This window comes from Loxodonta africana, chromosome 17 (genome assembly GCF_030014295.1).
Source record: "Loxodonta africana isolate mLoxAfr1 chromosome 17, mLoxAfr1.hap2, whole genome shotgun sequence".
Classification (NCBI taxonomy): domain Eukaryota; kingdom Metazoa; phylum Chordata; class Mammalia; order Proboscidea; family Elephantidae; genus Loxodonta; species Loxodonta africana.
This window is the reverse complement of record NC_087358.1, coordinates 66,882,597-66,896,983: the sequence shown is the minus strand read 5'-3', so window position 1 is coordinate 66,896,983 and position 14,387 is coordinate 66,882,597. Positions and strand designations below refer to the sequence as shown.

At 41.0% G+C, this 14,387-nt stretch overlaps 1 protein-coding gene across 2 annotated transcripts in view; it reads left to right on the top strand.

Annotated features, from left to right (window-relative positions):
• Window positions 1–610: 610 nt before the first annotated feature.
• The window catches only part of ESD (esterase D), a 33,142-nt gene continuing 19,365 nt past the window's right edge, over window positions 611–14,387 (top strand). The window contains exons 1-4 of one of the 2 annotated variants that reach the window (XM_003412615.3): window positions 611–705; window positions 3,641–3,689; window positions 6,530–6,603; window positions 12,555–12,643. In XM_003412615.3, coding sequence (XP_003412663.1) covers window positions 6,536–6,603; window positions 12,555–12,643 — 157 coding nt within the window. In that variant the 5' untranslated portion in view covers window positions 611–705; window positions 3,641–3,689; window positions 6,530–6,535. The remainder of the gene's footprint in view (window positions 706–3,640; window positions 3,690–6,529; window positions 6,604–12,554; window positions 12,644–14,387) is intronic. The other variant, XM_064270126.1, reaches the window with a different exon arrangement.

Here is a 14,387-nt window from a genome sequence, read left to right as displayed (position 1 = left end):
TACAGAGTAGAACTGCTCCATTGGGTTTTCTGGGCCATAATCTTTATGGCAGCAGATCACCAGGCCTTTCTTCCATGGTACCACTGGAACCTTTAGGTTAAGAGCGGAGCAAAAACCATTGTGTCACCAAGGGGCTAGCTACCAAGTAAATGTACTGAAAAGAGTTAGGAGGTGGCGGGGGGGACTTGAAATTATGCCCTGGTTTCTAAATAACTTTAAGGAGTTACATGGAAACCCTTTCCACAAGTTAAGCTTGTTCAATCCTCAGGTGTATTAAGGCATCTACCTTTTCTAGCTGCCTCTGGGAAGATGTTGGGTGCATGCGGCTGGCTGGTCCTTCAAGGGGAATAGGGCCTAGCTGCCTGCTCTTCTTCCTGCTCATTCTTTAACAGCCCGGGGAGGAGAAGGAGGAGCCCTCTGCAATGCTGCCTGCCCAGAGCAGCGACGAGAGCGCGGGAAGCGGAGCCGACGGGGCGGGGCCTGAGGAGGACGGGCCAGATTGGGAGGGGCCAGGGCGGGGCGGGACCAGGGGTGGGGCGGGGCCTGCGGAGGACGGGCCAGATGGGGAGGGGCCAGGGCGGGGCGGGGCGGGGCCGGGCCGAGCGGGGCGGGGCCGGGGCCGGGGTCAAGGCTGTGGCACCGGCGCCATGTTAAGGCCCCGCCTTCCCCTTGAGGCCCCTTCTTCTGTCCCTGCTGCCACCCGAGGTAAGACTGGGTCCGGCAAAGGCTCGGTGGCTTCCGCCAGCCTGGGTCTCGGGCTGCGCCGGCGACGCGGCGGGGCCTGGTCGGGGTGGACGCTGCCAGAGAGCCTGCGGCGCGAGCGCGGAGACGGCGGCCGGGGCTCGGATCTGTGGCGGAGGCCGCGGCTTGCGCGGCTGGGCCTGGAGCCTGACCCCGAGCTGACGTCTCAGCCTCAGTCTGTTGTCCTTCACCCCGCTTCCAGGAGTTGTAACCCGGGACCAGGGGCGGGTTAGCCAGTAAGCACGGTACGCACCGGCTTAATTGTATTCACTTGCTAATCTGTGGTGAGCGATTTCACGGGATTTCTCCCCATCTCTGACGGGGGCACCCGTGACCCGTGCACCGCAGATAGGCAGGAGGCCCAGCCGGACCCCTGCGTCCCTGGCTTCCTGGGTGATCCGGCCCTGCGGGGGCGCCTGAGCGTGCAGTATCCGAGGGGAAGCCCCCGGTTTATCGCGTGCCCACTGCGTTTACAAAGTTCTTCCCATTTTCCCGAGACTTCCCGCCGCATGAAATAGACGTTCAGCCCAATTTACTGAGGAATTTGAGGCTTCAAAGAGTTAGTAGGCGCTACGGGGGTCCGATCTCCCGTGGATCCGGGGTGCAGGGTGCGCGTCTGGGGACCAGACAGCCTGCCTGGGAGCGGCCTGCCGGGGCGAAGGTCAGGAGCGCCGCCGAGCGCCCGGGCACCAGCCTGCCGGGCTGAAGCGTTTGCAACTTTGGAGTCTGGAAAGTCTGTGTTGCAATCCCGTCAGAGTTCTCTAGGGGTCCCGAGGTTCTTTCTCGTGGAGTCAGACCTTAGCGTAGGACAGTCCCGGCCACCGGAATAACAGTAGCTAACGTTTGTGTGCGCCTCAGAGCAAGCAGCCGCCTAAGCACTGCGTGACATGAACTCATTAATCTCCGGAACCACCTTTTGAAATTGATAGCATCATGACCCCATTTTACAGATGAGAAAATGAGGCATAGAGAGATTAAGTAGCTTGCTCAAAGTCATGTAATAGTAAGTGGTGAAGCCTGAATCTGAACCTGGAGGGTCTGGCTGCACAGCCTGCGCTAAACCGTTATGCCACCCTATGGAGTGAGAACCTCCCAGTACAGACCTTCAGGGCATTTTAGAATTATACGTGAATCAGATTTGACTGAAATAAGATAATAGAAAATGAGATCAGATCAGAAAAAATAGTGTGGTCGAGGACAGTTTTGAGACCAAATTAAGATCATTGGAGTTCATGAATGTTGTATTTTTTTCCCAGAGTAGGTTATTTATATGAGGACAAGACATATGAATTTTTTATGAATGAAAAAAGACTGTGCTTAGTACACGAATAAAATTTGACCGAAGTATATATGGAGTTTTATTCATCCATATTTATCTTTTTGGCAGTAATTCTTCTGAGTTTCAATTTTATGAAATTGTGGTGGGAGAATGGGAACAAAAAACAGAAATACATAGAAAACTTCTGAGATTCATGGGAAAAAGAAAAGAATGGGTAAAAATACAAAGAACACAGATTTCTAGATCTGGGTGACATTTAGCTTCAGTAAGTAAAGGGGAGAAAAGTAAGATTTGACAATTTGGGCTTGATACTTTATGAATAAAGGCAACTTACTTCCTTTAATGAGGGCAGTGATGTTTAGAATTCTTGCCTTCCATGCAGAAGACTCAGATTCAATTCCTGGCAAGTGCTCTCATGTGCAGCCACCACCTGTCTGTCAGCGAGGCTTGTGTGTTATTATGATGCTGAACAGGTTTCATGGGAGCTTCCAGACTAAGACAGACTAGGAAGAAAGACCTGGCAATCTGCTTCCAAAAAATTAAGCAGTGTAAACCCTGTGGATCACAATGATCTGATCCCGTCATGCATGGAACCCCCAATGTTAATAGTTTTTACCTGGTTAGTATAACATGCACTAGAGTACATTTCTTCAAAGAATACTGATGTTCACTAACTTGCAACTTGCTAGGATAATTGTATAACTCCCACAGGCACTATAAAAAACCTACCACCATCAAGTCATTCGGACTCATAGTAACCCTATGGGGCAGAGTAGAAATGACCCATAGAGTTTTCAGGGAGCGCCTGGTGGATTCAAACTGTCGACCTTCTGGTTAACAGCCATTGCACTTAACCACTATGCCACCAGGGTTTCCACAGGCACTATAGAATTGATTTTTTGTTTTTGGTTGTTTAGGGGGGTGTTGTTTTTTTGGTACTTTATCCTACTCCGTCACATCATTACTCCCACAGAATCTGTTCCAGAACCTAAATGAAACACATCTATCGAATGACACATAGTTATGTGCTATGTGAGTTTCCTTTTTCTTTTGTTTTTTTTTTTTTTACCAGCAAATTCATAAGCTCAGTCAACTCTTACTAGTTTGTCCTTTTGTAGCCCCAGAAGGGTTCCAGGCTTTTTATCCTCTTCTATTTTCCAAGCCCCCCTCTATTTTCTTTATTCTCATTGTTGGCCACATCTCATCCTTCCAAATTGCACTTTAAAAGTTTTTTATTTATTTAAAAAAGAAAAAAAAGTTCTTCATAGAACTCTTACCCCAGCAAAGGTTGTTGACAAGCACCAGGCCTTGTGGCAAACTAGGTGTTAAGGCAGTGAGGTTAAGGGCTGAGCTGAAGTGGTGGTGGTGATTCATCAACTGCATGGTCCGTGCTGCCACATCCTGGGTAGACAGTTACCTACTTGCCTCAAAAGAAGAAAATGTCTCTGTTGAGAATATGTTAAGTGTCCGTTGTTGTTGTTAGGTGCCCTTGAGTCAGTTCCAGCTAGCGACCTTATGTATAACCCAAAGAAATGTTGCCAAGTCCTGTGCTATCCTCTGTATAACTTTGTTCATGAAAAGTATATCCCATTTGTAAAGTGTTTAGTATTTTTTTTTCAGGATCATCTTCCCTTTGGTGCAGACAAAAAACCAAGTAGCAATTAAACAGGTAAATTTAAGTTTTGTAGTTTATGTATTACTCACAAAGTTGAATGAAAAATCCAATAACTTGGTTCAAAACATGTTTTTCACATAGAATACAATTACTGAAAAATGTAACCTTCCTAGGATATCATAAGGAATGTTTAGATTGTCATTTTTTTTATTAATCCTAACTTTTTTCTTGAGTTGTAGCTGAAGATAGTTTCTAAAATGAATGGTTAAAAAAACTTTTAAAGACTTTTTTTTTTAAAGCATTCTACCAATTAAAAAAAAAAAAGTATTTTAACCTTTTTCCTTGGCTACATGAAAAGTATTTGTTGTGAATTTTAGTTAAAGAACATTCAAAGATTGGAGAAAACAGACTAGTTGTCGTGGTATATTAAAATAGATAAATAACAATGTATAAAATGATAGCGGTAAAGGCAAACTAATTTTTAAACCTTGTATAAATTGGTATGTCAGAGTGTAAAACAATAAATTATTCACTGATTTAACAAATACTTATTAGGTACCTCGAATGTACTAGGTATATGCTTAGTGTACCATGTTCAGGAAAGCAGGTATACCTGGCTAGGTTTAAGAAGGAAGCCCTGGTGGCGTATTGGTTAAGAGCTACAGCTGCTGACCAAAGGTTCGGCAGTTCAAATCCACCAGGCGCTCCTTGGAAGCTCGGTGGGGCAGTTCTGCTCTGTCCTGTAGTGTCGTTATGAGTCAGAATCGACTCGACAGCAATGGGTTTGTTTTGGTTTAGGTTTCAGAAAGGAGCCCTGATGATGCAGTGACTTAAGTGTCAGCTCCTAATCCAGAGATTGGCAGTTCTAACCTACCAGTCGCTCCTTGGGAGAAAGATGTGGTAGCCAGCTTCTGTAAACATTACAGCCTAGGAAACTCTATGGGGCAGTTCTGCTCTATCCTGTAGTGTTGCTATGAGTTGAAATTAACTCCGTGGCAGTGCGTTTGGATGTTTAAGAAAATAGAATTTCCTTGTAGAATAATTCAGCAAATAAATTTTATCCTTTGTCTCATATATATGTATATTAAAATTATACAGTGTCCATCCTTGTAAGTTTGTAGTTGATTTAAGATAGATCATAAATAAGAATGGCTGAGGTTAATATTCAGTAATTAATATCTTGTGGAACAGTTTATTGTTTAAGAATTAATCTTTTGTAGGTTAAAAGCATAAACCTGTCAATAGAGAATATGTTCTGTGTGTAATTTAATACCTTTAAAACAAATCTTGGAGTATCTTTTTTTAAAAAAGGTGTTTAAAGACCCTCTGAGGAGGCAGGGGTTAAGCACTCTGCTGCTAACTGAAAAGGCTGGCGTCATGAACCCAGCAGGTGTTCCATGGGAGAAAGACGTGACTGTCTGCTTCTGTGAAGATTACAGCCTTGGAAACCCTGTGGGGCAGTTCTCCTCTGTCCTACAGGATTGCTATGAGTCGGAATCAACTCAGTGGCAACAGGTTTTTAAAGTACTAATGGAGTCACTGGGTGGTGCAAACAGTTAACACTTGGCTGCTTACTGAAAGGCTGGAGGTTCGAGTCCACTCAGAGGTACATTGGAAGAAAGGCCTGTAAAACTAAGAAATGAATCCGGGAAGTCTGAAATCAGATCCCCTGTTCTTAGCTACTGTGCTTTCCTACCTCCCTAAAAAAAACATAGTAGCTAAGAATAAGCATTCTGATGTCAGACTTCAGGATTCAAATACTAGTTTTCCAGTGTAAAGCTAAATATTTGGATTTATTGAGATTACTTAAAAGTGGGATTGAAATTAATCTAATTTAGAACTCTGCAAAAACAGGCCCAAAATTAGCTTTTTAAGATTATTGTCATGTACCTTTGTTAGAGTAATCCTAAAACTTCAGCTGATCAGCGTGTAGCAGTACATTTCACTGAGGAGACTCCTGGAATCTGTAGATTTTAGTTAGTGTGTGCACCTTATTGCTTTATAGTGTATTGCAGTGTGTCCCGGGATGGGAAGGGACTCCTTCCTTAGAGGTACACATCAGAATCAGTCTGGCTTCCCCTCATGCAGCAGGCACTTATAATGAAGGTGGTACCCCTTTTGTTTCCTGTATTATTAGAAAGTAAGAAGAATGTGTGGTATTTTAACATGTAAGTTTAAAAGTATTTTATATGAAAATTAAAAAGTCTTCTTGGAGAGAAAAGTTAATTACCAAACTGCAAAATTTCCTGATGAGAAGCTGTGCATTTAATTCACTTACAACAGGCATATGTTTTACTCGTTGAGTTTTTTTAAAGTAGAAATGTTGATGTAAAAGTTCTGAGTCACTTTCTCTTCAAAAGCCCTCCTAGGATGAGTAACTAGAAAAGTGTCTTTCACCCTGTAAGTGTTCAATAAGTGTTATGTTATCATCATCACAGCCATTATTAAGCCTCTGTCGTTTTCTTCCCATTTAAAAATCAACCGTAATCAGTCAGACCAACTTCTTGATTTTGTTTTTTTTTTGTCGTTGTTGTTGCACTTGACACTTCAGACTACTAAAAATTTTTAATCTTCTAAGGTAAGGTAATCAATTAGTAACTTAATTTACTTATATTCTGCCTCCTTATAAAAAGAATTTGGAGCAGTCCACAAGAATAAAAAAGCTTGTTAATAAATTAGTAATGACATGCCAAAGTACTGACGCTTTCTTAAAGTGGGTAACAGGTGTAAGTCAGTCGTTTCTTCATATTGTTTACTAGAGACAAACAGCATGCGGAAAAAATTCTAGTTGGAAAACAGTTGTATGTTCAGATGTGTTATCAGAAAACAGTTGTGTTTCAAGTTTTTTGGAAACTAATTCTCTGTAAATTAATGAGATTAATCTTCACTAATAGGGAAGAATGGCATTGAAACAGATTTCCAGCAACAAGTGCTTTGGGGGCTTGCAGAAAGTGTTTGAACATGACAGGTAACTATTAAAAAGATAATTTCATGTCGTTTATATATCTCCGTTTTGTTATTGTTTGTTTTGTTTTATTTTGAAATAAATCTTTATGTATTATGGTACCTCATTTCACTTTTAAACCTATTTATTCTCTTTCTGTGGTTATCTGTTTGACAATTTCACCCGATTTAATTGACTATGGGATTTGACTCTGTGAGGTAAAGAGAAGCATCTTTAAGCCTGAACAGAGAAGTAGGTTCAAGCTTTAACTTTACATTATTCTGAAACTTTGTGGGAAGGCTTATGTTGCCAGTAGAAAAGACACCTAGATTTCTTGATAAAGATGACCTATTAAACATACGCAGTTATCTCTGTTGCTTGTCAAAATCTGACTAACAGGGCATTAAATAAAGGAATTAAACACACATACACACATTCATCCACAGAGACAGAAAGAAGCGGGGGAGAGGAGCTAAGAACAGTATTTTAGAAATAGGAATGCAGAGGGAGGAGTAATACCTGACCTAAAAAGCTAAATCTAAGCAGCAGCAAGGGTGAGCTGAGAAATAAGACAATGTATCTAAAGCCTTTACTTCCTGCATTCCGTGTTCCAGTTACTGATGGATGTTTGCTGCTGTTTTCTTCTCACTTTGAGTAGTGCCACATCAGCAAATGAAGGTCCCCAAAGCTTTACTCCATCCACACCATTGAGGTCGACTCTACTTTGAGGAGGCAACTCTTCCTCAGTCATATTTGAGTGTCTTCCAACCTGACGGGCTCATCTTTCAACACTATATCCGACAATGTACCGCTAATATCTGTAAAGTTTGCACTGGCCAATTTTTTTCGGAAGTTGATCATCAGGTCTTTCTTTCTAGTCACTTAGTCTCTTCCACTCTCCTGAAGCCTGTCCACCAAGGGTGACCCTGCTGTTGCTTGAAATACTGGTGGCATAGCTTCCAGCATCACAGCAGCATGCAAGCGACCACCGTACAAAAACGGACAGACAAGAATTCTCCTTAGAAACAAGAATGGCAAACTTCATGTCACATACTTTGGACATGTTATCAGGAGAGACTAGTCCCTGGAGAAGGATATCATCATGCTTGGTAAAGCAGGGGGTCAGCAAAAAAGATGAGATGGATTCACACAGTGGCTGCAACAACGGCCTCAAACATACCAATGATTGTGAGGATGGTGCTGGACCATGCAGTGTTTCATTCTGTTGTACACAGTGGTGCTGTGAGTTGGAAGCAACTCAACAGCACCTAACAGCAATAAAAAGAAAATACAAAACCTTAGGAATTGGAGATACCTGGAAGTAAGGATAAAAAATGGACATAAGAAAAAGGAAGATTAGTTGAAATTGGTTGTTTTAAGAAGCAGATAGGCACGAGCTTGCCCCAGTTCTCTCTGCAGCCAGGCCACTGCCTCTCACAGATTCTGGCAATATGTTGGAGGTTCATTCTCTGAGAAGATAAACAAAGTCTCTATACTAGGGAATACCAGTGCAGTTGGGGGGCTATGAGTCGGAATCGACTCGATGGCACTGGGTTTGTTTTTTTGGTTTGGTATAGTCATACTGCAAATAGGGAGATAAAGTGAAAGTTTGCACATTGCATATAGAAACTCCCTAATCCTCTTCAGCTTCCAGAATTTGAAGGGAGGGTTATACCCTTGTCTGAGGCTGGGTTCTTTAGAGGAGCAAAACCATGAAGTGTGTATATAAATGAGAGAGATTTGTATCAAAGAAGTGGCTCACACAATTGTGGAGGCTGGTAAGTCCCAAATCTGTGGGTCAGGCAGCAGGCTGGAGGCGTCTCACTGCTGTTGAAACCAAACTCTATAGGTCACTTGGCAGGCTGCTGGCTCACAGGGTTGTGGAAGCTGGCAAATCCAAAATCTGCAGATCAGATGGCAGGCTGCTCGCTCATGTCCCAAGAACGGAGGTCAAAGGATGACGAGGCAAATGCGGAATCGAGAGAGTGAGGTTTGCTGGAATATCCATATATATTGGATATAGGCCACACCCCCAAGGAAACTCCTCTTTCAATTTATTGGCTGCTCATATCAGATCACAAAACAGAAAATGATTACATAATGTCTGCCAAACCACTGAGAATGATGGCCTAGCGAGGTTGACACATAACCTTAACCATCACAACCCTTCTAGAAGAGCCTTCTTGGGAGTAATCTGATTAGCACCAAAGAATAGACCTCAAGAGAGTGATATTAAAAGTTTTCTGGTCTACCCAGACCCTACTCCACAGTGAAAACCATAACTGGCAGCCTCCACCCCCAGGTATAGGGCATTCAATCAGATTGTTAGCGTCTCATTCTTAAAAAAGTTGACAGTTAAAGATCACTAGGCAGTTGTGTAAAGCCTCAGATACAAAACACAGACTTAGAAAAGAAAAGGGAGGAAATGGACTGTGCAGGGAAACAAACATCAGAGGTGCTGATGTTAACATCAAAGCCATAACAGCTATACTGTATGACATCAGTGCAGGGTGCTATTAAAAATATTCAAGAACAAAAATAGAACCTAGAAATTTAAAATCTGATAGAAATGACAAGACTCAGTAGACCAGCTATTTGATAAAGTTGAACTTTTGAGAAAGTAGAACAAGAAAAAAGTGGTAAATGAGAGAGAAAGGATAAGAAAATTAGAGGTCCGGTCCAAGAAGTCCAACATCTAAATATTAGGGGTTCTTAAAAATAAAACAAATAGAGGTGTGAAAATAAAGTGATAATGCAAGAAGAATTCCTAGAACTGAAGGGCCTAAGTTGCCAGATTGAAAAAGTTGTCCACTTACTGTTTAGCACCATGAATGAAAATAGACCTACCCAACAACTCAGAAGCATTGGGAACAAAGAAAACCCTGAGATAATCAGGGGGCAAGGAAGGGTTAATATGAAGGTATAGGTTAACTCCACACCAATGCTAGAACCAAGACGGCGGCGCAACACTGCCTTCAGAATTCTCAAGGAGGACATCTATGCCTAGTCAAACTGCTAAGTGTGACGGCAGAATAAAGACATAAGAAAAGTGTATTTCCCTCACAACTTTTTCAGGAAGCAACTGCTGAAGCTTCACGTAAATGAGGACTAAAGCAAGATAGCTGAGGACATGTGATCTAGGAAACAGGATATTTCATAAGAGAAGGAATTTCCAGAATGATGAGATATTAAGGCAGCAGCTGTACAGCAGCCTGGGAAACAGTGGGTCAGAAGAACTGGAGATAGAGTGGTGGTGGTGGTGGTAGGTGCTGTCGAGTCAGTTCCGACTTACAGTGGCCCTATTTACAACAGAAGGAAACACTGCCCAGTCTTGTACCATCCTCCCAGTCATTGTTATGCTTGAGCCCATTGTTGCAGCCACTGTCTCAATCCATCTCGTTGAGGGTCTTCATCTTTTTCACTGACCCTCTGCTTTCCTAAGCATGATGTCCTTCTACAAAGACTGTTGGCCTCCTGACAACATGTCCAAAATATGTGAGACATAGTCTAGCCATCCTTGCTTCTAAGGAGCATTCTGATTGTACTTGTTCCAAGACAGATTTGTTCGTCCTTTCAGCAGTCCATGGTATATTCAGTATTCTTTGCCAACACCACAATTCAAAGGCTACAGTTCTTCGGTCTTCCTCATTCATTGCCTAGCTTTTGCATGCATTATGGGGCAATTGAAAACACCATGACTTGGATCAGGCACACCTTAGTCTTCAAGGTGACATGTTTGCTTTTCAACACTTTAAAGAGGTCTTTTGCAGCAGCTGTTTATGCTCCTTTCATTATGAAACTATGGAAGGAGCATAAAGAGAGAACAAGACATGTTGCATAGTCCATAAAACACAAGGAAACATCTTTCTGGTATTCTCTGCTTTCAGCCAGGGTCCATCTGACGCCAGCAGTGGTAGAGATAGAGTAGCCAGTAGTTATATGTGGCTATTTAAATCAAATTAATGAAATAATATTAAAAATTCAGTCCCTCAGTTGCAGTAATCACATTTTAGGTGCTCAGTATTCACACAGGACCAGAGGCTGCTGTAGTGGACGGTGCAGGCATAGAACATGTCCATCGTCGTAGAAGTTTAAGAAGATGAAGTTGATAGAGTTGACAGTATTGAGAGGAAACTTAACGGGGGAGAGTTTGGGGCTAAATTAGTGATAAGTACTAAGTACAGAGTGGCCACACCGAATCCCTCTGAGTGAAATTGTATTCATTTGGTAATTGAGCTGCTTCCTCATGACACGATGCAGGTAGAATTTCAGATTGCTTCATAAATGCCATCTTTTTTACTTTTATCCAAGTGTTTATCATACTGTTTGTTTGAACGTGCCTCAGACCTGATATTTTTCACAACTGCTTGAGGAAGGTATTATGGCTGCCCTGTAATAAGATTATGCTCTCCCAGTTGATAATTATATTGGTAACAAATATCCCAAGTTGGTAACTATATTGATAACAAATACCATGATTGTGATATGGTATATCATGAAAGAAAATGCCTCAACTCCCCTAATAACAGTTGAAGACCTAAAAACAGCTGTCAGAAGCATTTTGTAACTTAACCATCAGCAAGGAGGATATTCAATGTAATGTGGAAAAATACAGTACAATTTGTGCAGAGAATGAAAGGGAACATACAGAAAACCTTGAATTAGCATGGATGGGACCTTTGTGGGAAGTCTGTACCTAAAAAGTAAGCAAAGGCAAGTGACAAAGAGACAAGTATTAAGGAAAACAGTCGAAAGAAAAGGTAATCGTAGTGTATTACGTGGCTCATCTCTGGAAAGCAATTTGTAAATTCTGATAACGGATCAACTAAAATTATACATTGGATGTATACATTGGATGGGAGGAAAAAAGTGTAGGAGGGGTACAGAGTAAAGCAGGGGGTGAAAGTTAGCTAAAATCTTGTCTTCTTAATGTGAAGCCAAGAGATAATAACTAATAACTAAAAACTGAAAAAAATCAAGAAATACCAATAAAGGTGTGTTATTCAGAGATAGGAGTCTTTGGATTGTGTAGACAGTTAACATACTTGACTACTAACGGAAAGGTTGGAGGTTCAAGTCCACCCAACGGTACCTTGGAAGAAAGGCCTGGTGATCTAATTCAAAAAAAATCAACTATTGAAAACCCTGTGGAGCACGGTTCTACTCTGACACACATGAGGTCACCATGAGTCAAGAGTCAACTCAAAGGCAACTGGTTCTGAATGCCAGAAGAGTCAGCTTAAAGAGTTGAAATGCATGTAGCTGGGATGTGGCAAATGAGAAGGTTGTAGGGTGGGAAAAACTGGTATTTACAATATGTAACTGTTTACTTTAAACTATGTGTTTGTGTAAGTTAAAAAAAGAGCCGTTGATTCTGAAATAGGAAGAGTTGATGTCCATCTATATAATTCTTTAAGCAAAGAAGCCCATGAGAGATAATTGTTGCATTAATTACTATTTACGTGGAGAAATACCTGTGTCTTTTATCAAAATTATCTTGTTATGGTTTTAATGATTGTGATAAAATACTAGTGATAAAGAAAGCAAATTAAAGTGCATTTTAGTGCCTGTGAGCAAGCATGTAATTTAAGATCTTAAGAATTCATTTTTTATAAAATAACATTCGTTATTTCAGATGTCTCTTTGGAAACAGATGTCATTTTTCTTTTAATAATGTTAGTGCTACATTAAGGAGATACATATAATTTTTTTATTCTACCCAAAGTGATTTTATGTCCCATGCAGAGCACAGGCTCCTCTTGGCTGAGAGGTCAGTATGCTTTAAACTGGCCACCTTATTCCTTTAAGGGTCAATGTCTATTCCTTAAATGCTGGTGGAGTCACTTGTTTGGGACATTAAAGCACCTATTTTGGACCTTTATAATTTATCTTACTTTTTCCATAGTGCTTAGTTATTTTATGGATCCATCTTGACAAAGGAGGGAAATTGATTTTTGTTGTTGTTAAAATTACAGTGTTGAACTGAACTGCAAAATGAAATTTGCTATCTATTTACCCCCGAAGGCAGAAACTGGCAAATGCCCTGCACTCTATTGGTTGTCTGGTAAGTGCTCTGCATTGGAGTTTTGTAGAGGAGTTTTCTTTGTTGTTAACTGGCTTAACTTACTCTTTTATCTTGACTTTATGGTGTGATTTCTGAGCCATTTATAATAGACTATAGGAGCCTATCGTAGTCTGCTCTGTTCCTTTAACCTGAGAATAATTTCAGACCTACTAAATTACATTTATCTCACTTCTTTTTCACTTAGACCAAGTAATTTAGCAGAAGATGGAAAGTTTTGGGCTCCATGGCAAGGGATTCAAAAGGTTTACTTAATTTGTACCTATCCGAGCATTTCTGGGGTTTGTGAGACATTACCAGTCAAGCAGAATACTATCAGGTGAAACCAGAATAGCATGATACACTAGCTAGAAACCACAGACACAGCTTCTTCGCAGCGTTCTCTGGAATAGTTTCATTGGACTCCGTAGTTTCTCTGGCAATAATCTCGAAAGGCACAAAGGACCACTAGTAATCGGTGGTTAGTAGTAAAGACCGTAGCAGGGATTGTGAGAGTAGAAGGTTTTGCCGCCAGTAGTTTTAACCCTCTGTTAATTTTCACAGGATGTGGTACTTCATTTTTAGAAGCAAACATTATTACGAAGAGAGAATCATAGAAACCGAATTGTGTCATGTTGTGCTGTTTTAGTTTTGTTTCGTTAAAATTGGTTCTTGTAGCTTTGTTTTAATAAATCCTATCTTACATGTGTTTCATCAGGGATAAGTCCTAAATGCCAGCCTTTGAAAATGAGAGTAGGTATTTCATTTTAAAAGATAAAAACTAAGTGCATATCTGGTTTTAACTCAACAAAGTATTTCTATAATTGAGTGAAGAACACCAGTTTTGCTTGAAGAGCATTGGGTATTGACGAAGGCAACACCACCGCAGTTAGATGTTTGTTTTAGAAAATACAGTGTTATGTAACTACAGATGATCTTAGGAATCATGTCATCCACAGAATAGAAAACTGAGCCCAGAGAGGTTAAGTATTGCCCAAGGTCATGTAATAGTGAAGCTGAACAAATTTGCTGACTCATGGTATAGGCTGTATTCATCCTTTTTGCCTGTTCTTTTTTTTCATTTTGTTTCTGATGAGATCTACTAAAGTCATATCTCTTGGTTACAAGAGTAATAACCCAGACCAGAAGTACCAGTGTGCTCTGTAATACCAGGTACAGTAATAACAGGGCCTCAATTCCGAAGCAAAATTGAAATCTATCAAAAGATATCATCTGAGCTATATGAGTATAAAAAATAGAACTTGTTCATTTACATCGAATGACAGGATAGTTTCCTTAGTGAGATGGTGATGAACACATAGACCTTGGAAATTAAGCCTTGATTTTCTGGAAAAAAAAAAAAGATTTCCAGACCAGTGCACTTGAAAATGATGACAGAATTTCAGACTTACTTCCTAGAAAGTTGAAGGAAAACAGTGACAGAAAGATTAGGGCAATTGTTATATTGCTAAAATTGATGAATTAGCTGGAATTAAAATAACACCCAAACTGAAATCCTAAAAGATGATATAAATGTAGTGATTTGCATCTTTCCCAAGTCAAAACAAAAACAAACCAAAAAAAACCCAAATCTGTTGCCATTGAGTTATTCCAACCCATAGCTAACCCTACAGGACGGGAAAGAACTGTCTCATAGGATTTCCAAGGAGCAGCTGGTGAGTTCAAACTGCCGACCTTTTGGTTAGCAGCTAAAAGCTTAACCACTGCGCCATTGTTGCAGCCACTG